Below are 16601 nucleotides of genomic sequence, written 5' to 3' on the forward strand. Positions count from 1 at the left end.
TGGTGCTTGCATAGAAGCTCCCTGGGCTGGTGCAGTTTTTTGCTGGAACAACAAGGGCACACGCTAAGATTTGGGACGATGTAGTCGCCCGGCAACAAATCGCCTCTTCTTCAGGCGACTTATCTACCAGAAAAGCCTTCCTGCCAATCACTGGTGGGATGGCACTCCGAGCGCTTCGTTTTCTGAAGTCGCCCCCGAGAATTGGTGCTCCGAGTGCCATCCCGCCAGCGATTTCGATTCTAGCTGGCAGGAAGGGTTTTCGGGGATATTAGTCACCCAAAGAAGAGACGAGTTGTCACCAGGTGACTAAATCTACCGGATTCTTAGAGTGTGCCCCTCCTCTTAAAGACACAGAGCCAAATGACTGGTTTAGCCATACAATCACTGCCACTGACAAATATATATTCACTTTAAGTAATCTTTTTTGCTTATTCGGAATTTAATGAGAAAGGTAAGAACAAGAACTCATCTTTAGTTACTGGTAATTTAATGGAATTGTGATGTAAATCTCTTTATGGTGTTTTCAGTTGCTCAGATATTATTGCAATATTATATTGGCACAAACATCATTGCGATGCTATAGTGGAAAATGCCAATTTTACAATGCCAAAATGGTCACTGTTACATCACAATGAAGTCCATAATACCATAATGCAGAAATATAATTTTATAATATGTCATTGGAATATCATAATGCTCATTTTGTTTTTACTGTAGCTTTATATTAATCTAATAATATTGTCTAATTCTAAATACAAATGTGGCACACTTAATCAACCATATTTTTGTATGGCTGTCCTCTGCTGGTTGTGTTTTATGTAAGCAAACTATGGAAGCTGCATTATTTACAATTACAGTTAGTACTTAAATTATTTTTCCAGTGCAAAGTGTATAACTGTAGTGATGTGCACTGTCACTCGTATTACACTTGTAAGTCAATTAAAATAATGAGTTCTGCTCAACAAGCTCTCTACAGAGAAAATGTGAAAAGTTTCCATGGTGCTCTCCCTCTGCAGTGAAAGTGTCCTGTAGATTGATATTTTTCTAACATATTGACTTTTAATTTTATCCTTGCAATGTTGATTTAAAAGTTTCCCAAGGGAGAAAAGCTGTAGGGTTTTATAGGATGAGCTGTACATATCAAAACAAAAAAGCACACTTCAGGGCATATTCTTTTCCAGCTTTGAAGCATTCATTCAGTATTTCATCTATTTTACACTGACCCTGCCAATATTCAGTGCAGCTTGCCTTAGATCTTAGCAAGAAAAAACATAGTGTATACAGAAGAAAATGTTAAAATCTTTCCCAAAGATACAGATAATATATATTCTGATTATTTTTGTAGTTACACACAGGTGCAAATGAGCTACGTCACCATCATAAAGCTGAAACAGTGTGATATTTGCTAAAGCAGCTTTAAATGTCTATTACATTCTGTGACAGCTGCAATTTTGTTTTTATTTACTTTTCTTTTATTAATATGAGGCAAACCAAAAGGCATTAATTAACGATTATTAACATAGTGTACTTGTTTGGAACCTGGGGTTTTAAGACATCATTATGTAATTTGGATTAACATATGCTGTCCTGGAAATAGATTTCAGCTTCGCCTTAGAACGATAGACAGTTGACAAGATAACAGATTTCCTTTCCTTTTCTTAGAGGATTGACCTGCCTGATTTCCTAGGTGTTTCATGTTTCTATACAACTACCATTGCTTTGCTTCATAATATTGACATGCTGGTTGAAAAAAACATTACTTACAGTATTTTAGCAATTGGAGAAAGTCCAAAACTTAATTTTAAGGGAAAGTCCTTCATTTTAAGAGCCCATCGCCATGTTTGACAGATGCTGCTGCCCAGGAAAAAAATGTGCAGAGTTCGAAAAGCCCCTGTCTGCCTGTCACCACTTCTGATAAAATCAAATGTAAGATGTTATGGCTGAAGCACAAAGAAAAGTGACAGTAGACTTACACTGCAAATTGCTTCTTTAACACAGTGACTTCTGTCACTGCTCAACAAGTGTCATTTAGTTCATGTATTATTATCAAGAGTGGTGACGGACATTTGAGCTATTGCTGACCACCGGCAGACAAAACGACGTGTCACAGCCCTAAAGGAAACTGCCTAATACAGTTAGTACAGGTGGTAATGGGTTGCTGAATGTGGGTCAAAATTTTAAATATCTTACCCGTTCTAATACCCGAAAAAAATGATTGCCATTAAAATTCCATCCATCCAATCAAAATGTATTACAGCAGCCAGAACTTCCACTATGCAGTGTGTGGCCCAATAAGTACCTACAGACACATAGAAAACATACCTAGGGAAAAAAGGCGCCAACAACTGGAGCTCAAACTATTTCTGGTTCAGTTAGAACAGGTGGTTATTAAAATGCTCTAATGCATATCATGTGAGATTAGAGTTCACAGAAAAATTCACCCACTTTCTATTCATTGCTATGAAATTTTTAGAATCGTATCTATCTGTCAGGCTCTTTGGAGACAATATAGGAAGAGCAGTTAGAACTGCTGTTTAGTGTACAGCTCACTGAACCCGTAGGGATGATTCAAGTGCAAGTTGAAGCGAAGTCGTAGTCGTAGAACAGGCAGATGGTCGATAGGCAGGCAGCAGACAAGACGTAGTGAGGGACAGGCCGAGGTCAAAAGGCAGGCAGAAGATTATCGAAATGGTAAACAGGCAGAAGTCAGTAGGCAAGCAGAAGACAAGCGAAATCCAAAGTCAGGCCGAGGTCGGTAACGAGAGAAGCAAATCCAAAAGGCAAGCAGGAACAAACAGGAACGAGTCCAAGCAAGGAAATAACCAAGCACCGTTTGCTTTTGCTGAAGACTATTTAAAGGGACAGATTTGGCGCCAAACGTGACGCCGCAGCGTGATTGACGCAGAGCGTCAATTAGCGCGCTCGCGTCCGTCGCGACGCGCGTCCGAATAAACGGACGCGCGCCCGCGCAAAGACGCGAACGTGGGCGTCAGACGCCGAAGATGCCCAGAAGCCTGCGCACCCCTGCGCCTGCGCCCCACATCGGACAGAGCACTAGACAATTTTGGCACAAGTACCTTACATTGCCCCCCCCTGAGGGATGGCCTCAGGACGTCTTCAGCAGGCTTTTTCCGGATGATTTCTGTGGAATGCTGAAACCAATCTTGGTGCATGAATATTCTCCACTGGTTCCCAGGAATTCTCTTCATTAGGAAATCCCTTCCACTTGATCAAATACTGTAACTTCTTACCCCGAAACCTTGAGTCCAAAACTCTTTCGACCTCAAATTCAACTCCATCCTGACAAGAGATCGCTGGAGGAGGAAGAGGAATACGCCCAGGAAACGTATTAGGCACAAATTTCTTGAGTAGTGCAGCATGGAAGACAGGATACACTTTCAAAGACTCCGGTAAATCTAATTCAAAGGAAACAGGATTAATTACCCTTTTGATGGAGAAGGGTCCCAAGAACCTTGCAGCCAACTTCTTGGAGGGATTTGAAAGACGAAGATTCAGTGTAGAAAGCCAAACCTTATCATTGACCTTAAACTCAGGATCTTTTCCTCGTCTACGATCTGAAAAAATCTTAAAGTTTTGTTGAGCTTTACTTATGTGTGTCTTTAGGATCCCGGAGTTCTGGTTGAGAAATTTAAGGCGATCCTGTAGAGAAGGAAGAGTCACTTCCGGCAAGACATCAGGGAACATAATAGGATGGAACCCTATATTAGAGAAAAAAGGAGTTTGGCCCGTGGAAGAATGTAATGAATTGTTGTAACAAAATTCTGCACAAGGAAGAAGAGAATATAAGACTGAAGAGGTGGAATACATGGTAAAATAGGAGAATGAAGAAGACGATTTTTACCATTGGGTCGTGTGGGACAATCTTTAAGTAAATGTCCAGCAAGGCCACAGTAAAGACACAAATTCAACCGTCTACGACGAAGTCTTTCCTCCACAGAAAGTGTCTTTCGAACCACCCCAATCTGCATAGGTTCGGGATCAGAGGAAGAAATAGGATAAACTGGAGGAGGAGCTGTAGGCAGCACCCATTCCGGAATTGAGGGACCAACACCTCTTTCTTGGCGTCTTTCTCTAATTCTTTGATCAATCTGGACGGCCAGTGAAATTACTTCCTCCAATGAAGACGGTAACCCGACTCTTGCCAATTCGTCCCTTAAAGTTTCCGATAACCCCAGACGAAATTGATGTCGAAGAGCCCTATCGTTCCACAGAGTATCTGGGGCCCAGCACCGGAATTCTGCCACATATTCTTCAACAGGACGGCGAAGCTGACGCAGATTTCGTATAGCCGCTTCTGCTGTTTCCACCTTATGAGGATCCTCAGAAATCTTTGCCAAAGCCTGGATAAATGAGTCGGTAGTTGCTAACAAGGGGCTGTTTTGCTCCAATAAGCGATGAGCCCAGGCCTGGGGTTGCCCTTGAAGCAACGAAATCATAACTCCAACCCGGATCTGATCAGTAGCATGAGACTGAGGCTTTAAGGTAAACAGGAGCCGACAACTATTAACAAAGGTTCTGAAAGTCCTTCGGTCTCCAGAAAATTTGTCGGGCATAGCAACCTTGGGTTCCTGATGAGAGGAAGAAGCTGCCCCTCCTGACGCAGTAGCTGATAATCCGGAAGCGGAGGCGTCTGGCGGTACTGTGGACATCTGCAAACTCTGTAATTGTTCTTGCACATGAATATAGTCACCCCGAAGTTCTCTCACTACTTGAGTAAGGGACAAAATCTGTTGAGAAAGCTCGACCAGCGTAGGCAACTCTTCCGAAGGCTCCATTCTGGCTTGGTTATTCTGTCAGGCTCTTTGGAGACAATATAGGAAGAGCAGTTAGAACTGCTGTTTAGTGTACAGCTCACTGAACCCGTAGGGATGATTCAAGTGCAAGTTGAAGCGAAGTCGTAGTCGTAGAACAGGCAGATGGTCGATAGGCAGGCAGCAGACAAGACGTAGTGAGGGACAGGCCGAGGTCAAAAGGCAGGCAGAAGATTATCGAAATGGTAAACAGGCAGAAGTCAGTAGGCAAGCAGAAGACAAGCGAAATCCAAAGTCAGGCCGAGGTCGGTAACGAGAGAAGCAAATCCAAAAGGCAAGCAGGAACAAACAGGAACGAGTCCAAGCAAGGAAATAACCAAGCACCGTTTGCTTTTGCTGAAGACTATTTAAAGGGACAGATTTGGCGCCAAACGTGACGCCGCAGCGTGATTGACGCAGAGCGTCAATTAGCGCGCTCGCGTCCGTCGCGACGCGCGTCCGTCGCGACGGGCGCGCGTCCGAATAAACGGACGCGCGCCCGCGCAAAGACGCGAACGTGGGCGTCAGACGCCGAAGATGCCCAGAAGCCTGCGCACCCCTGCGCCTGCGCCCCACATCGGACAGAGCACTAGACAATTTTGGCACAAGTACCTTACACTATCCACATTCAACAACCCACCCCAAGGCAGGAAATTCTGCCAATCTATGTTAGATGCAGGGAACTAGCCACTCCATCATCCACCAATGCTGGCTGCATACCTACCTATCTATAAAAATCAAGTCGGACATTTCAACCTTTTAAAAGCCTTCGAGGTGATAGTCAAGTATTGTAAAGGTTGAGGTACATTTATCAAAGGTCAAATTTCAAATTCATGTTTTTAAAAACTCCCCTAAATTGAACAAATCAATTTTTTTTTAAAAACAAATTAAATTTTATTTTATTTGTTAAATGTTGAATTTGACAGTTTTGACCATAAAAAAAAATTTGAATTTTCGATTTTGATAAATCTTGATAAATCTGCCCCTAAGTATAGTTTAAGTGGTAAGCTTTGTACAAAACTCAAGGATGCAACTTCGGAAATCCAAAGCAATCCCGCCGCGATACCTATTCTTGTCGGGGGAAAGGCAGTACGGGAGATTATTCAAACTGGAAGCCAATTCCATGACAATGACATAAGGACAGGGCTTGAGCAGTAGCAATTAAAGCTACAATGCCCTCGTTGAAGATTGCTGACCTCTGTCTAATGGAATGGAGAAAGAGTTGGCAACCAGGCCCAGACGGAAATCTGTGGATTCTGGCAAACAGCACTGGGGCCCCTAGGGTGCGGGGTTGTAGCGCCCGCCCACACTACCACCAGCGGGCGCACGAGCGCAATCGTCAGAGCACTGGGGAGCAGTGAGTTCACAGTGCTCCCCATAGAGGCTGGGCGGCATGCCACCCCTAATAAGTTACCGCCTCTAGTCCCATGCCTTTGTGGCCTTGCCACAAATCCGGGTCTGCTGGCAAACGCCGAACAGGCTGCAGTACGATGCCATAGAAAGTCACTGTTTAGTGGGCTGGTGGGGTCTGTTTGGACCTCTTTGTACTTGGAATGCCAGGGCCTGTTTTCAATTCTAGTCCCGACTTGTTGGAGACCCCCTTCTACAGAGGGAATGGAGGAGTTTGGCGAAATAGCGACCCCCTTCTACAGAGAGTAAACTCCAAAGCTGTCAATCTGGTAAGGGTAATGCACACATTTCTGATGATATCCTCACAAAGCATAATCCATTAAATGATTTCTCTCTACAGAGTTACGGCTCTGTCACACCATACAATTTCAGAAATCAGCATTAAAGTTCACTCTGGTGGCAATATTAACAATGAATAAAGTGTAAACAATCGATTTTTCCAAAATCACAAATTTTGGAAAGAGCGCCTCATTTGCAAAGTCTAACTTAGTTATTTTGGAAAAATGGGAACATCCTCTTTAAAACCATCACTTGTTCTTCAGCCTCGTGAAAATGGAAAATATCTTGTCCGTTCTAACACCCCAAAATAAAAGTTAATAAAAGTATTTATTAAGATTGTATATGCTTGCCTATTACAGCAGCCAGAACTTCTCCATGCAGTGTGTATGTGTGTGTGTATACTTCACCACGGAGTGTGTGTACTTTACTGTGCAGTGTGTGTATACTTCACCATGCAGTGTGTGTGTATACTTCACCGTGCAGTGTGTGTGTGTGTGTGTGTGTGTGTGTGTGTGTGTATATATACGTCACCATGCAGTGTGTGTGTGTAATTCTCCATGTGTGTATACGTCACCATGCAGAGTGTGCCACCTTTTCTGGAAAAAAATTCCGGCCTTCCTATATATTTATCTTTCTTTTTTCCTTATTAATAACATTGGGATCAACCATCATTTTTACTGGCCAGGCGGGTAAAATAGCGGCCAGGTGGCAACCCCATGTGCAGAGTGTGTGTGTATACTTCACCATGCAGTGTGTGTATACGTCACCATGCAGTGTGTGTGTGTATACTTCACCATGCAGTGTGTGTGTGTGTGTGTGTACTTCACTGTGCAGTGTGTGTGTGTGTGTGTACTTCACTGTGCAGTGTGTGTGTGTGTGTGCGCATACCTCCCAACATTTTGGAAGTAAAAAGAGGGACAAAAATGTTTTCCGCACGTAGAACAGCGAATGTTTTTGACCACACCCCTTTCTGTGAACACACCCCCTAATTACCATGTTCATTTTACATAATTTGGCAGGTTATCAAAGTTTTGAAAATATTTCTCCTGATCTAAACAGTTTTTTTGTGTCTCAAAATTGTTACAAAGTATCTTATTTGCACCTGTTAGCTGTTCTGTGCTCTCTGCCAAAAGCCAATTAAGTTACAAACTTTGTTTCTTTTTCTGGCTGTTCAGTGCAGAGAAAATAGGGACTTTCCAGTACAAATGAGGGACTGCAGGTTGAGCTGTCAAAAGAGGGACTGTCCCTCCGAAAAAGGGACAGTGTGTGTGTGTGTATACGTCACCATGCAGTGTGTGTACTTCACTGTGCGTGTGTGTATACGTCACCATGCAGTGTGTGTGTGTACTTCTCTATGTGTGTCTACGTCACCATGCAGTGTGTGTGTGTAATGTGTGTATACGTCACCATGCAGTGTGTGTGTGTAATTCTCCATGTGTGTATACGTCACCATGCAGTGTGTGCCACCTTTTCTGGAAAAAAATTCCGGACTTCCTATATATTTATCTTTCTTTTTTCCTTATTAATAACATTGGGATCAACCATCATTTTTACTGGCCAGGCGGGTAAAATAGCGGCCAGGTGGCAACCCTATGTGCAGAGTGTGTGTGTATACTTCACCATGCAGTGTTTGTATACGTCACCATGCAGTGTGTGTACTTCACCGTACAGTGTGTGTGTGTATACGTCACCGTGTAGTGTGTGTGTGTGTACTTCACCGTGCAGTGTGTGTGTACTTCACTGTGCAGTGTGTGTGTGTGTATGTCACCATGCAGTGTGTGTACTTCACTGTGCAGTGTGTGTGTACTTCACTGTGCAGTCTGTGTGTGTGTGCGTGTGTGTGTGTACGTCACCATACAGTGTGTGTACTCCATGCAGTGTGTGTGTGTGTGTGTACTTCACTGTGCAGTGTGTGTGTATATACTTCACCATGCAGTGTGTGTGTGTGTGTGTGTGTGTGTGTGTGTGTGTGTGTGTACTTCACTGTGCAGTGTGTTTGTACTTCACTGTGCAGACAGTGTGTGTGTGTGTGTGTGTACTTCACTGTGCAGTGTGTGTGTGTGTATACGTCTAGACAAATACAAGAGGTCCTCTGCACTCAACCCATTATCAATATATTTAAGACAGAGACATTTTGTGCATACTGCTACTGAAAAATGCCTTACCCTTTAAACAAAACAGGGATTGTTTGTCCATATATTGCAATATATTTAAGCTGTGTATACGTCACCATGTAGTGTGTGTGTGTACTTCACCGTGCAGTGTGTGTGTGTGTACTTCACTGTGCAGTGTGTGTGTGTGTGTTTGTGTGTGTGTGTGTATACGTCACCATGCAGTGTGTGTACTTCACTGTGCAGTGTATGTGTGTATACTTCACCATGCAGTGTGTGTGTGTGTACTTCACTGTGCAGTGTGTGTGTGTGTGCGTACTTCACTGTGCAGTGTGTGTGTGTGTGTGCGCATACCTCCCAACATTTTGGAAGTAAAAAGAGGGACAAAAAATTTTTCCGCACGTAGAACAGCGAATGTTTTTGACCACACCCCTTTCTGTGAACACACCCCCTAATTACCATGTTCATTTTACATAATTTGGCAGGTTATCAAAGTTTTGAAAATATTTCTCCTGATCTAAACAGTTTTTTTGTGTCTCAAAATTGTTACAAAGTATCTTATTTGCACCTGTTAGCTGTTCTGTGCTCTCTGCCCAAAGCCAATTAAGTTACAAACTTTGTTTCTTTTTCTGGCTGTTCAGTGCAGAGAAAATAGGGACTTTCCAGTACAAATGAGGGACTGCAGGTTGAGCTGTCAAAAGAGGGACTGTCCCTCCGAAAAAGGGACAGTGTGTGTGTGTGTGTATACGTCACCATGCAGTGTGTGTACTTCACTGTGCGTGTGTGTATACGTCACCATGCAGTGTGTGTGTGTACTTCTCCATATGTGTATACGTCACCATGCAGTGTGTGTGTAATGTGTGTATACCTCACCATGCAGTGTGTGTACTTCACTGTGCGTGTGTATACGTCACCATGCAGTGTGTGTGTGTAATTCTCCATGTGTGTGTATACGTCACCATGCACAGTGTGTGTGTGCCTTCCTCCACTGATTCTCTTTTTCACAGCTTTTCCGCAAAGCTTGCTGGGAAAAACACGATCTCTTAATGAAGGTCTCCGTCCGCAGTTTACGATTGGTGGTTGCGAACACACAGGGCGGGGCAAATCAGTTCCTAGACAGTTGCCTTGGAGACGCGTCGTAATGCAGTGAGTGGACCGACAGAGGGTCAGAATCCAGCCCGTGGAAGTGTGCGCGGAGGGGAAGTATAGCTGGGGGTTTGTCGTGGGTGTGAGGGACTGAGAGATTGCTCTTTACAAAAACCACCTCGCCGCAAACTTGGTGATTGCATTTTTGTTTCCTATTGAAAAGCAGTATCCGCACGTCTGTTACCCTATTACACTTCTTTCTAGTGTTTTTTCTGCACGTGTATCTCTCTGTTCTGTCTGTTATCAGGTTCCTAAAGGTCTTAGTTACAACAGATAACAGTGTGTATTTTCAATATATCATATCATTATGATCTTTCAGATGAATTCAAATGTCCAGTTGTTGACCCTCCAGTGGTCTCTAAAACACACCCTCCTTTATATGGCAGAGCATTCTGGGTATTGTAGTTTAGTGGCCCTTTTTTGTCCCAGTCCCAGTTTTTCAGGTTTTTTTTGGCCAAAGATTCAAATTCCTTGTAATTAATTTATCTTCAGTTAAACATGCTTTTGTATTGCCTTTTACACAAGGATGTTGGATTGTGATAAATATTAATGGAGAACATACCCTGTTTCTCTGAAGAGATACCCTTTAGTTAGGGATGCACTGAATCCACTATTTTGGATTCGGCCGATCCCCGAAATCCTTCACAAAAGATTCTGCCGAATACCGAACCGAATCCTAATTTGCATATGCAAATTATGGAAGGGATGGGGGAAAACATTTTTTATTTCTTTGTTTTGTGACAAAAAGTCATGCGATTTCCCTCCCAGGATGCAAATTAGGATTCGGATTTGGTTCGGCCAGGCAAAAGGATTAGGCTGAATCCGAATCCTGCTGAAAAAGGTCAAATCCCGAACCGAATCCTGGATCTGATGCATCAATGCAAAATGTCATATTATTAACCCTGGTTATATTGCCCTTGTGGAAGTAAATTACTTCCTAGGTGTACTGTCCATTTTCCTGCTGACAGTGGTTGTAAAATCTTAATGGAGTGGTTCATTTTTAAGTTAACTTTTAGTATGTTATTTAATGCCTGCTTCTCAGCAACTTTTCGTTTCATTTGGCTGTCATTTTTTATTTTGTATAGTTTTTTAATTAATTACCTTCTTCTTCTGACTCTTTTCGGCTTTCAAATTACGGTCAATGCCCCCATCTAAAAACAAATCATCTGTAAGGCTACATATTTACTGTTAATGCTACTTTTTATTACTCTTCTTTCTATTCAGGACCTCTCCTATTCATATTCCAGTCTCTGATTCCTATCAATGCATGGTTGCTATAGTAAATTGGACTCTAGCAACCAGATTGCTGAAAATGAAAACTGGAGAGCTGCTGAGTAAAAAGCTAAATAACTCCTAAAACACATATAATAAAAAATGAAAACTGCAAATATCACTCTCTGCGTCATACTAAAAGTTGATTTAAAGGTTAACAAACCGTTTAAAGGGCAAGCTTTCCTGTTTTAGTTTTGGTATTATCCCTTATCTTGAGTGTCTTCTCCAGTTGTTTGTAATTTATGGTTCATATTCATTTCACTATTAGTTTTTTCTACAGTGCGGGGAGTATTTTGAAAGGTTATAATTAAAATGCTAGTACAGAATAGTTTATAAAATGGCACGAACAAGTAAAATTACATTGTAAGTCTGTAACTTGCTTTGATCCTGTGTTTGCTGTATAGTGCTTTCTTAGAAGTTATTGATACAGAAAAAGTTAAAAATAACAGTTAACAATAACGTATCTACTTATACTTTTATAGAAGAGAATGAGTGCACTACCAGCTATGCCAAGGCAAAGTCTCCAGCGCTTTCCTAGCCTTGTACACCAAAGGTCTGTCCCTGCTCAACCACAAGAGCTACCGCAAAAGACTCACTACAGGTAAGCATCACTTGCATTTTACAAACTTGCTACAAGAATTAAATTGGAACAGCACCACTTAGTCTTCTTAAAATAAAAATGCCTTTATTGCAAACTTCTGGGGCATTACAGCAACGTTCCAGGCCTCACATAGCCCTTTATCAAGCTTGATAAAAAAAATTTGAATTTGAATTTCTTCAAAGTAGAAACAAATACAACAATTTCACAGATACAAATTTTGATAAATAGCCCTCTAAATATTAATGGATCAGTGGAAACTGATGCCGTTTAAAATTTTAGGATTATGTTGTAAAGAATGCATGTGGTTGGGATTCATGGCTAGAGTTTTGATACAGTGCTTTTACTGTAAAGAATGCTTTGTCTTGAGACACATGTAATAATAAATGGCTAAAGGATGTTATACATAATAAAATAGTTACATAGTTAAATCGGGTTGAAAAAAAGACAAAGTCCATCAAGTTCAACTCCTCCAAATGAAAACCCAGCATCCATACACACCCCCCTCCATACTTTCACATAAATTATATATACACCCATATCTATACTTACTATAGTGCATTCCAGAACCTCACTGTCCTCACTTTAAAGAACCACCTACGTTGCTTCAAATTAAAGTTCTTTTCTTCTAGTCTGAAGGGGTGGCCTCTGGTATGGTGATCCTCTTTATGGGTAAAAAGGTCCCCTGCTATTTGTCTATAACGTCCTCTAATGTACTTGTAAAAAAGTGTAATCATGTCCCCTCACAAGCTTCTTTTTTTCTAGAGAAAACAACCCCAAGTTTTCCATTCCTTTAACCAGTTTAGTTTAGTTTAGTCACGTCTCTGCTCTCCAGCTCATTTATATCCCTCTTAAAAGGGTTGTTCACCTTCCAAACACTTTTTTTCAATTCAGTTGTTTTCAGATTGTTCCCCAGAAATAAAGATTTTTTTCAATGACTTTCCATTGTTTATTTTGTACAGTTTTTCCAAAATGTAAGATTAAAGTTTAATATTCCTGTCTTTGGTGTTTGAGTCTGGCAGCTCCGTAATTCAGGCGCAGATCCTGCACTGTTACAATTTTGCAACATTTAGCTGATACATTTCTCAGCAGCATCTCTGAAGTATTAGCAACAATTGTATCAATTCTAACAGCTGCCTGTAATGAAACTTAGGGATTCTGCTCAGCAGGGACAAAGATAAGAAATGTATCATCTAAATGTATCAATTTAGAGCAGTTTACATGGTCGGCGACCCCCCCCCCCGAGCTGCTTTAGAAGGTGAAAAATTACACTTTACACTTCAGTATTAGACAGTGAAACATAGAAAATAGAAAGTCATTGGAAAAAGTCGTTATTTCTGGTGATCTATCTGAAAACAGCTAGATGTTTGAAGGTGAACAACCCCTTTAAGGACTGGAGTCCAAAACTGCACTGCATACTCCAGATGAGGCCTTACCAGGCACCTATAAAGAGGCAAAATTATGTTTTCATCCCTTGAGTTTATGCCCAATTTTATGCAAGACAGAACTTTATTTGATTTAGTGGCCACAGAATGACACTGCCCAGAGTTAGACAACTTGTTATCTACAAAGACCCCTAGATCCTTCTTATTTATGGAAACTCCCAACACACTGCCATTTAGTGTATAACTTGCATTTATATTATTTCTACCAAAGGTTCCCTGTCTCCCGGATTTTGCTTTGTGGTTGCTTTATTTTAATTTATTAAAGTTAGAAGAAGGTATTGCAAGCAAAATATGAACAAGATTCATTCTGTGGGATGCCATGGGGAGTGCCAGTTCAGTTGGCCACAATGTTATCTATAATGCCAAATATGAGTGCACCAGAGTTCAGGTGAGAATGAGAGATAGACAGTGCCGGACACTGGGAGAACTCTCATTGAAAGAAGCAGAGTGTTGAAAGGGAAAATAATAAAAATGGGTTAATGAAATTGGGCACAATTACAGGATTCAAATATGCGCACAGCCTCAATAATGCTGGAGGGAGCTACTGGAAAAATGCTGCATTGCAGGTAAAAACATTGTGCACTACTTTTGTGGTTGTTAATGACCCTTACAGTCTCTATTATTGAATGCTTTCGGCTGCTGCCTAAAGTGTTCATTTGTCTACTCTGTTAGAAGTTCCACACAAGATTATATACAGTATATATATTGTGACAAGCTTGCTGCCTGTATTTATTGAGGGAAATCAGCATTTGGTAGGCAGGTAAGCATAGGATCAGGAGCACAAAGACAGGGACACCATGTCTTCTGGCAAAAGCACAGGTTTATTTAGGCAATCTCTCCCCAACATAAATGTTACAGACACAGTTCATTAGCGTTTAACAGCATGCATTCAAGATTTTCCCCCACTCTGGATTGCTCACCACACAGGGTGGCTTCCACACACTGGAGTATTCTGGGATTCTCATTAAGCCCTGCTGACTTTCCCCTATCCAGGGATATTAGATAACCAGCCTCTGGCGTGTCTGCCCTTCTGGTTTCCTCAATAACTTTTGACTCTAAGTCACCTGGTCACGTCTTCCTCTGCAACCTTCCTGTGGAAAGTGAGCTCCAACATGTGAACTGGACCACTGGAATAGATTGTCTGGCTTGCCTGTTCCTTCCAGAACACTATGTGCCAGACAGCAAAATCCTTTAAACAAAGAAACCATGCTCTGTTTAGTAACATCTCCCTTGCAGCTCACTTGAACTGTTAGGGAGAAATTAAAGGCAACATTCACATTTTAAAGGAAAACTATACCCCCAAACAATGTAGGTCTCTATAAAAAGCTATTGCATGAAACAGCTCATATGTAAAATCCTGCTTCATGTAAATAAACCATTTTCATGCTTTTTATACTTTTCTAGTAGTATGTGCCATTGGGTAATCATAAATAGAAAATTGCCATTTTAAAAAATAAGGGCCGCCCCCTGGGATCGTAGGATTCACTGTATTGTATGTTAGGTCACATGAGCCACACTTCTTCCTGTTACAGTTAAAGTTGAAGTATTTCTGGTCAGGTGATCTCTGAGGCAGCACCCAGACCATCACGACATGGTGGCTCAAGGCAAGAGATGTAAAAGGGCAAGATTTACTTAAATATTTATTCCAGTTTGGTAAGATTCTTTAATATGCCACTTAATATGATATGAACTATCTGTTGCTTAAGTGTTCATTTTGGGGTTATAGTTTTCCTTTAACACATTTCTTTGATCATTCTACCCAATATATATATATATATATATATATATATATATATATATATATATATATATATATATATATATATATATATATATATATATATTTGTATGCTAAACTCTAATGCTGCTATCAATACTGTAACACCTGCTATAGATGACATACAGTATATACATGCTGATAATCACTGATAAAGCCAGGCCTTTGGTGTCAATGTAATAATCAGCAAGATTTCATACAAGGCTGAAAGAAGACCAAAAACAAGTATCTTGTTTTGCCAGTTCCCTTGAGAAAAAACATATGGCCCTTGAAAGGGTTTCTTATGTTTTTGCCGTCATCAAACAGAAAATGAGGTTTGCCTGTCATTTAATCTGATACTTCAGAACTGATAATTGCATTCTGATGCTAATTGTGCTGGGTTCTGAGCTGCAATTTATTAATAATCTGAAGTATTGACTAATCCACCTTATATTGATCCCTTGGGCTGGTATTGAAGCCCAAAACACAATATACAACATTTCTGCCCTATTTGCGCTTTAGTTCACCTTTAAGCAAAAGCTTCTGCAGTCTTGTTGGGAATTGTTTCATGCTTGCAAAATATACAATACAGTCAACTATCACAGAATAATGAACACTTCTGTGGCTTTAAAATCATGCAATGTTTCTTTAATATAGTGTGTACGTATAGTGTGTCTGCCTACATAAAAATAATAATTCTTTTGTAGACTTACTAAATAGTTTCTGTTATGAATGTTATTCATTATGTATTCCGCATACTGGTGGTTTCCAGAGTTTAGTACCTTTCTGAGCCTCACTTAAATTTCTTTGCTTTTATTTTAATTTAGGATTCATTTGATCAGGGACAGAAGTGTCAGAGATCATAATCAGCAGAAGAATATCAAAGAGCTATCCAAAGAGGAAACTGCAATGTAAGTCTACTAGTTTTGAAATGTACATTTATTTATTTTTTTTGCATTGAAGTTATAACAAAAATGGATGGAATAATTCAATATGTATTTGTTACTTTCATTAACTATTTATAATTTTATATAAGATATTGTTAAAAAAACAACTGCCACTTAGCAACTACTCATATCAAGGTAGACTGTTCTGTATGTTGCATGTGCTGCTGTTTTTTTAAATGCAGCTTATAAATAAAAAATATTAATACTAATAATCAAGATAAGTTTATACTTTTATTAAATATATACCTGTCATGCTTTCCATTAGATTGCGTGTTTTATCTATTGTTGGTTTCCTCTTTATTCCCAGTTAGTTGCATTGCAAAATATTTTATGCAAGCTCTGAGTAGCTCTTGCATAATTATCACTCTGATTTTTCAAGATCTATTATCTTGAATTTTTAGACCTGGAGTATTCTGGATAAGGGGATCATTGTTTGGATGTAGATAATATGGTTGCCACCTTTGTTCCCCTGCAGGTCTGGATGGGGGGAAGGGTTAAGACGGGGCAGCCAGTGCTTGGCTGGATCAACAAACAAAGCCTAGGGGGTTATTTACTAAACTCTGAATTTATCTCATTATTTTATTAGAAAAACACGACCAAACTCCCATTCCCAATTTGACCTTATTTGTTTATAAAAATAATTAATTCATCGAATTGGGAAAAAAACATGATTAAATCGAGTGAAAACCAATTGTCTGATTTTTTTGGGTTAAACCCAGTGCAAACCACAATATCTTCAAATTGGTATAGGTGCATCTCCCGATCACAATAAAGGAACTCGACAGGTCTGAGATGGCGGATTTTTGTATTAAGGCTTTTTGCTGCA

At 40.5% G+C, this 16601-nt stretch overlaps 1 protein-coding gene across 1 annotated transcript in view; it reads left to right on the forward strand.

Annotated features, from left to right (window-relative positions):
• The first annotated feature begins 9733 nt into the window (after positions 1 to 9733).
• Positions 9734 to 16601, forward strand: part of ttc29.L (tetratricopeptide repeat domain 29 L homeolog) — a 143404-nt gene continuing 136536 nt past the window's right edge. Inside the window, exons 1-3 of the mRNA NM_001096364.1 lie at positions 9734 to 9890; positions 11512 to 11630; positions 15656 to 15739. Coding sequence (NP_001089833.1) covers positions 11518 to 11630; positions 15656 to 15739 — 197 coding nt within the window. The 5' untranslated portion in view covers positions 9734 to 9890; positions 11512 to 11517. The remainder of the gene's footprint in view (positions 9891 to 11511; positions 11631 to 15655; positions 15740 to 16601) is intronic.

The sequence above is a fragment of the Xenopus laevis genome, chromosome 1L (genome assembly GCF_017654675.1).
Source record: "Xenopus laevis strain J_2021 chromosome 1L, Xenopus_laevis_v10.1, whole genome shotgun sequence".
In the NCBI taxonomy this organism is placed as follows: Eukaryota; Metazoa; Chordata; class Amphibia; order Anura; family Pipidae; genus Xenopus; species Xenopus laevis.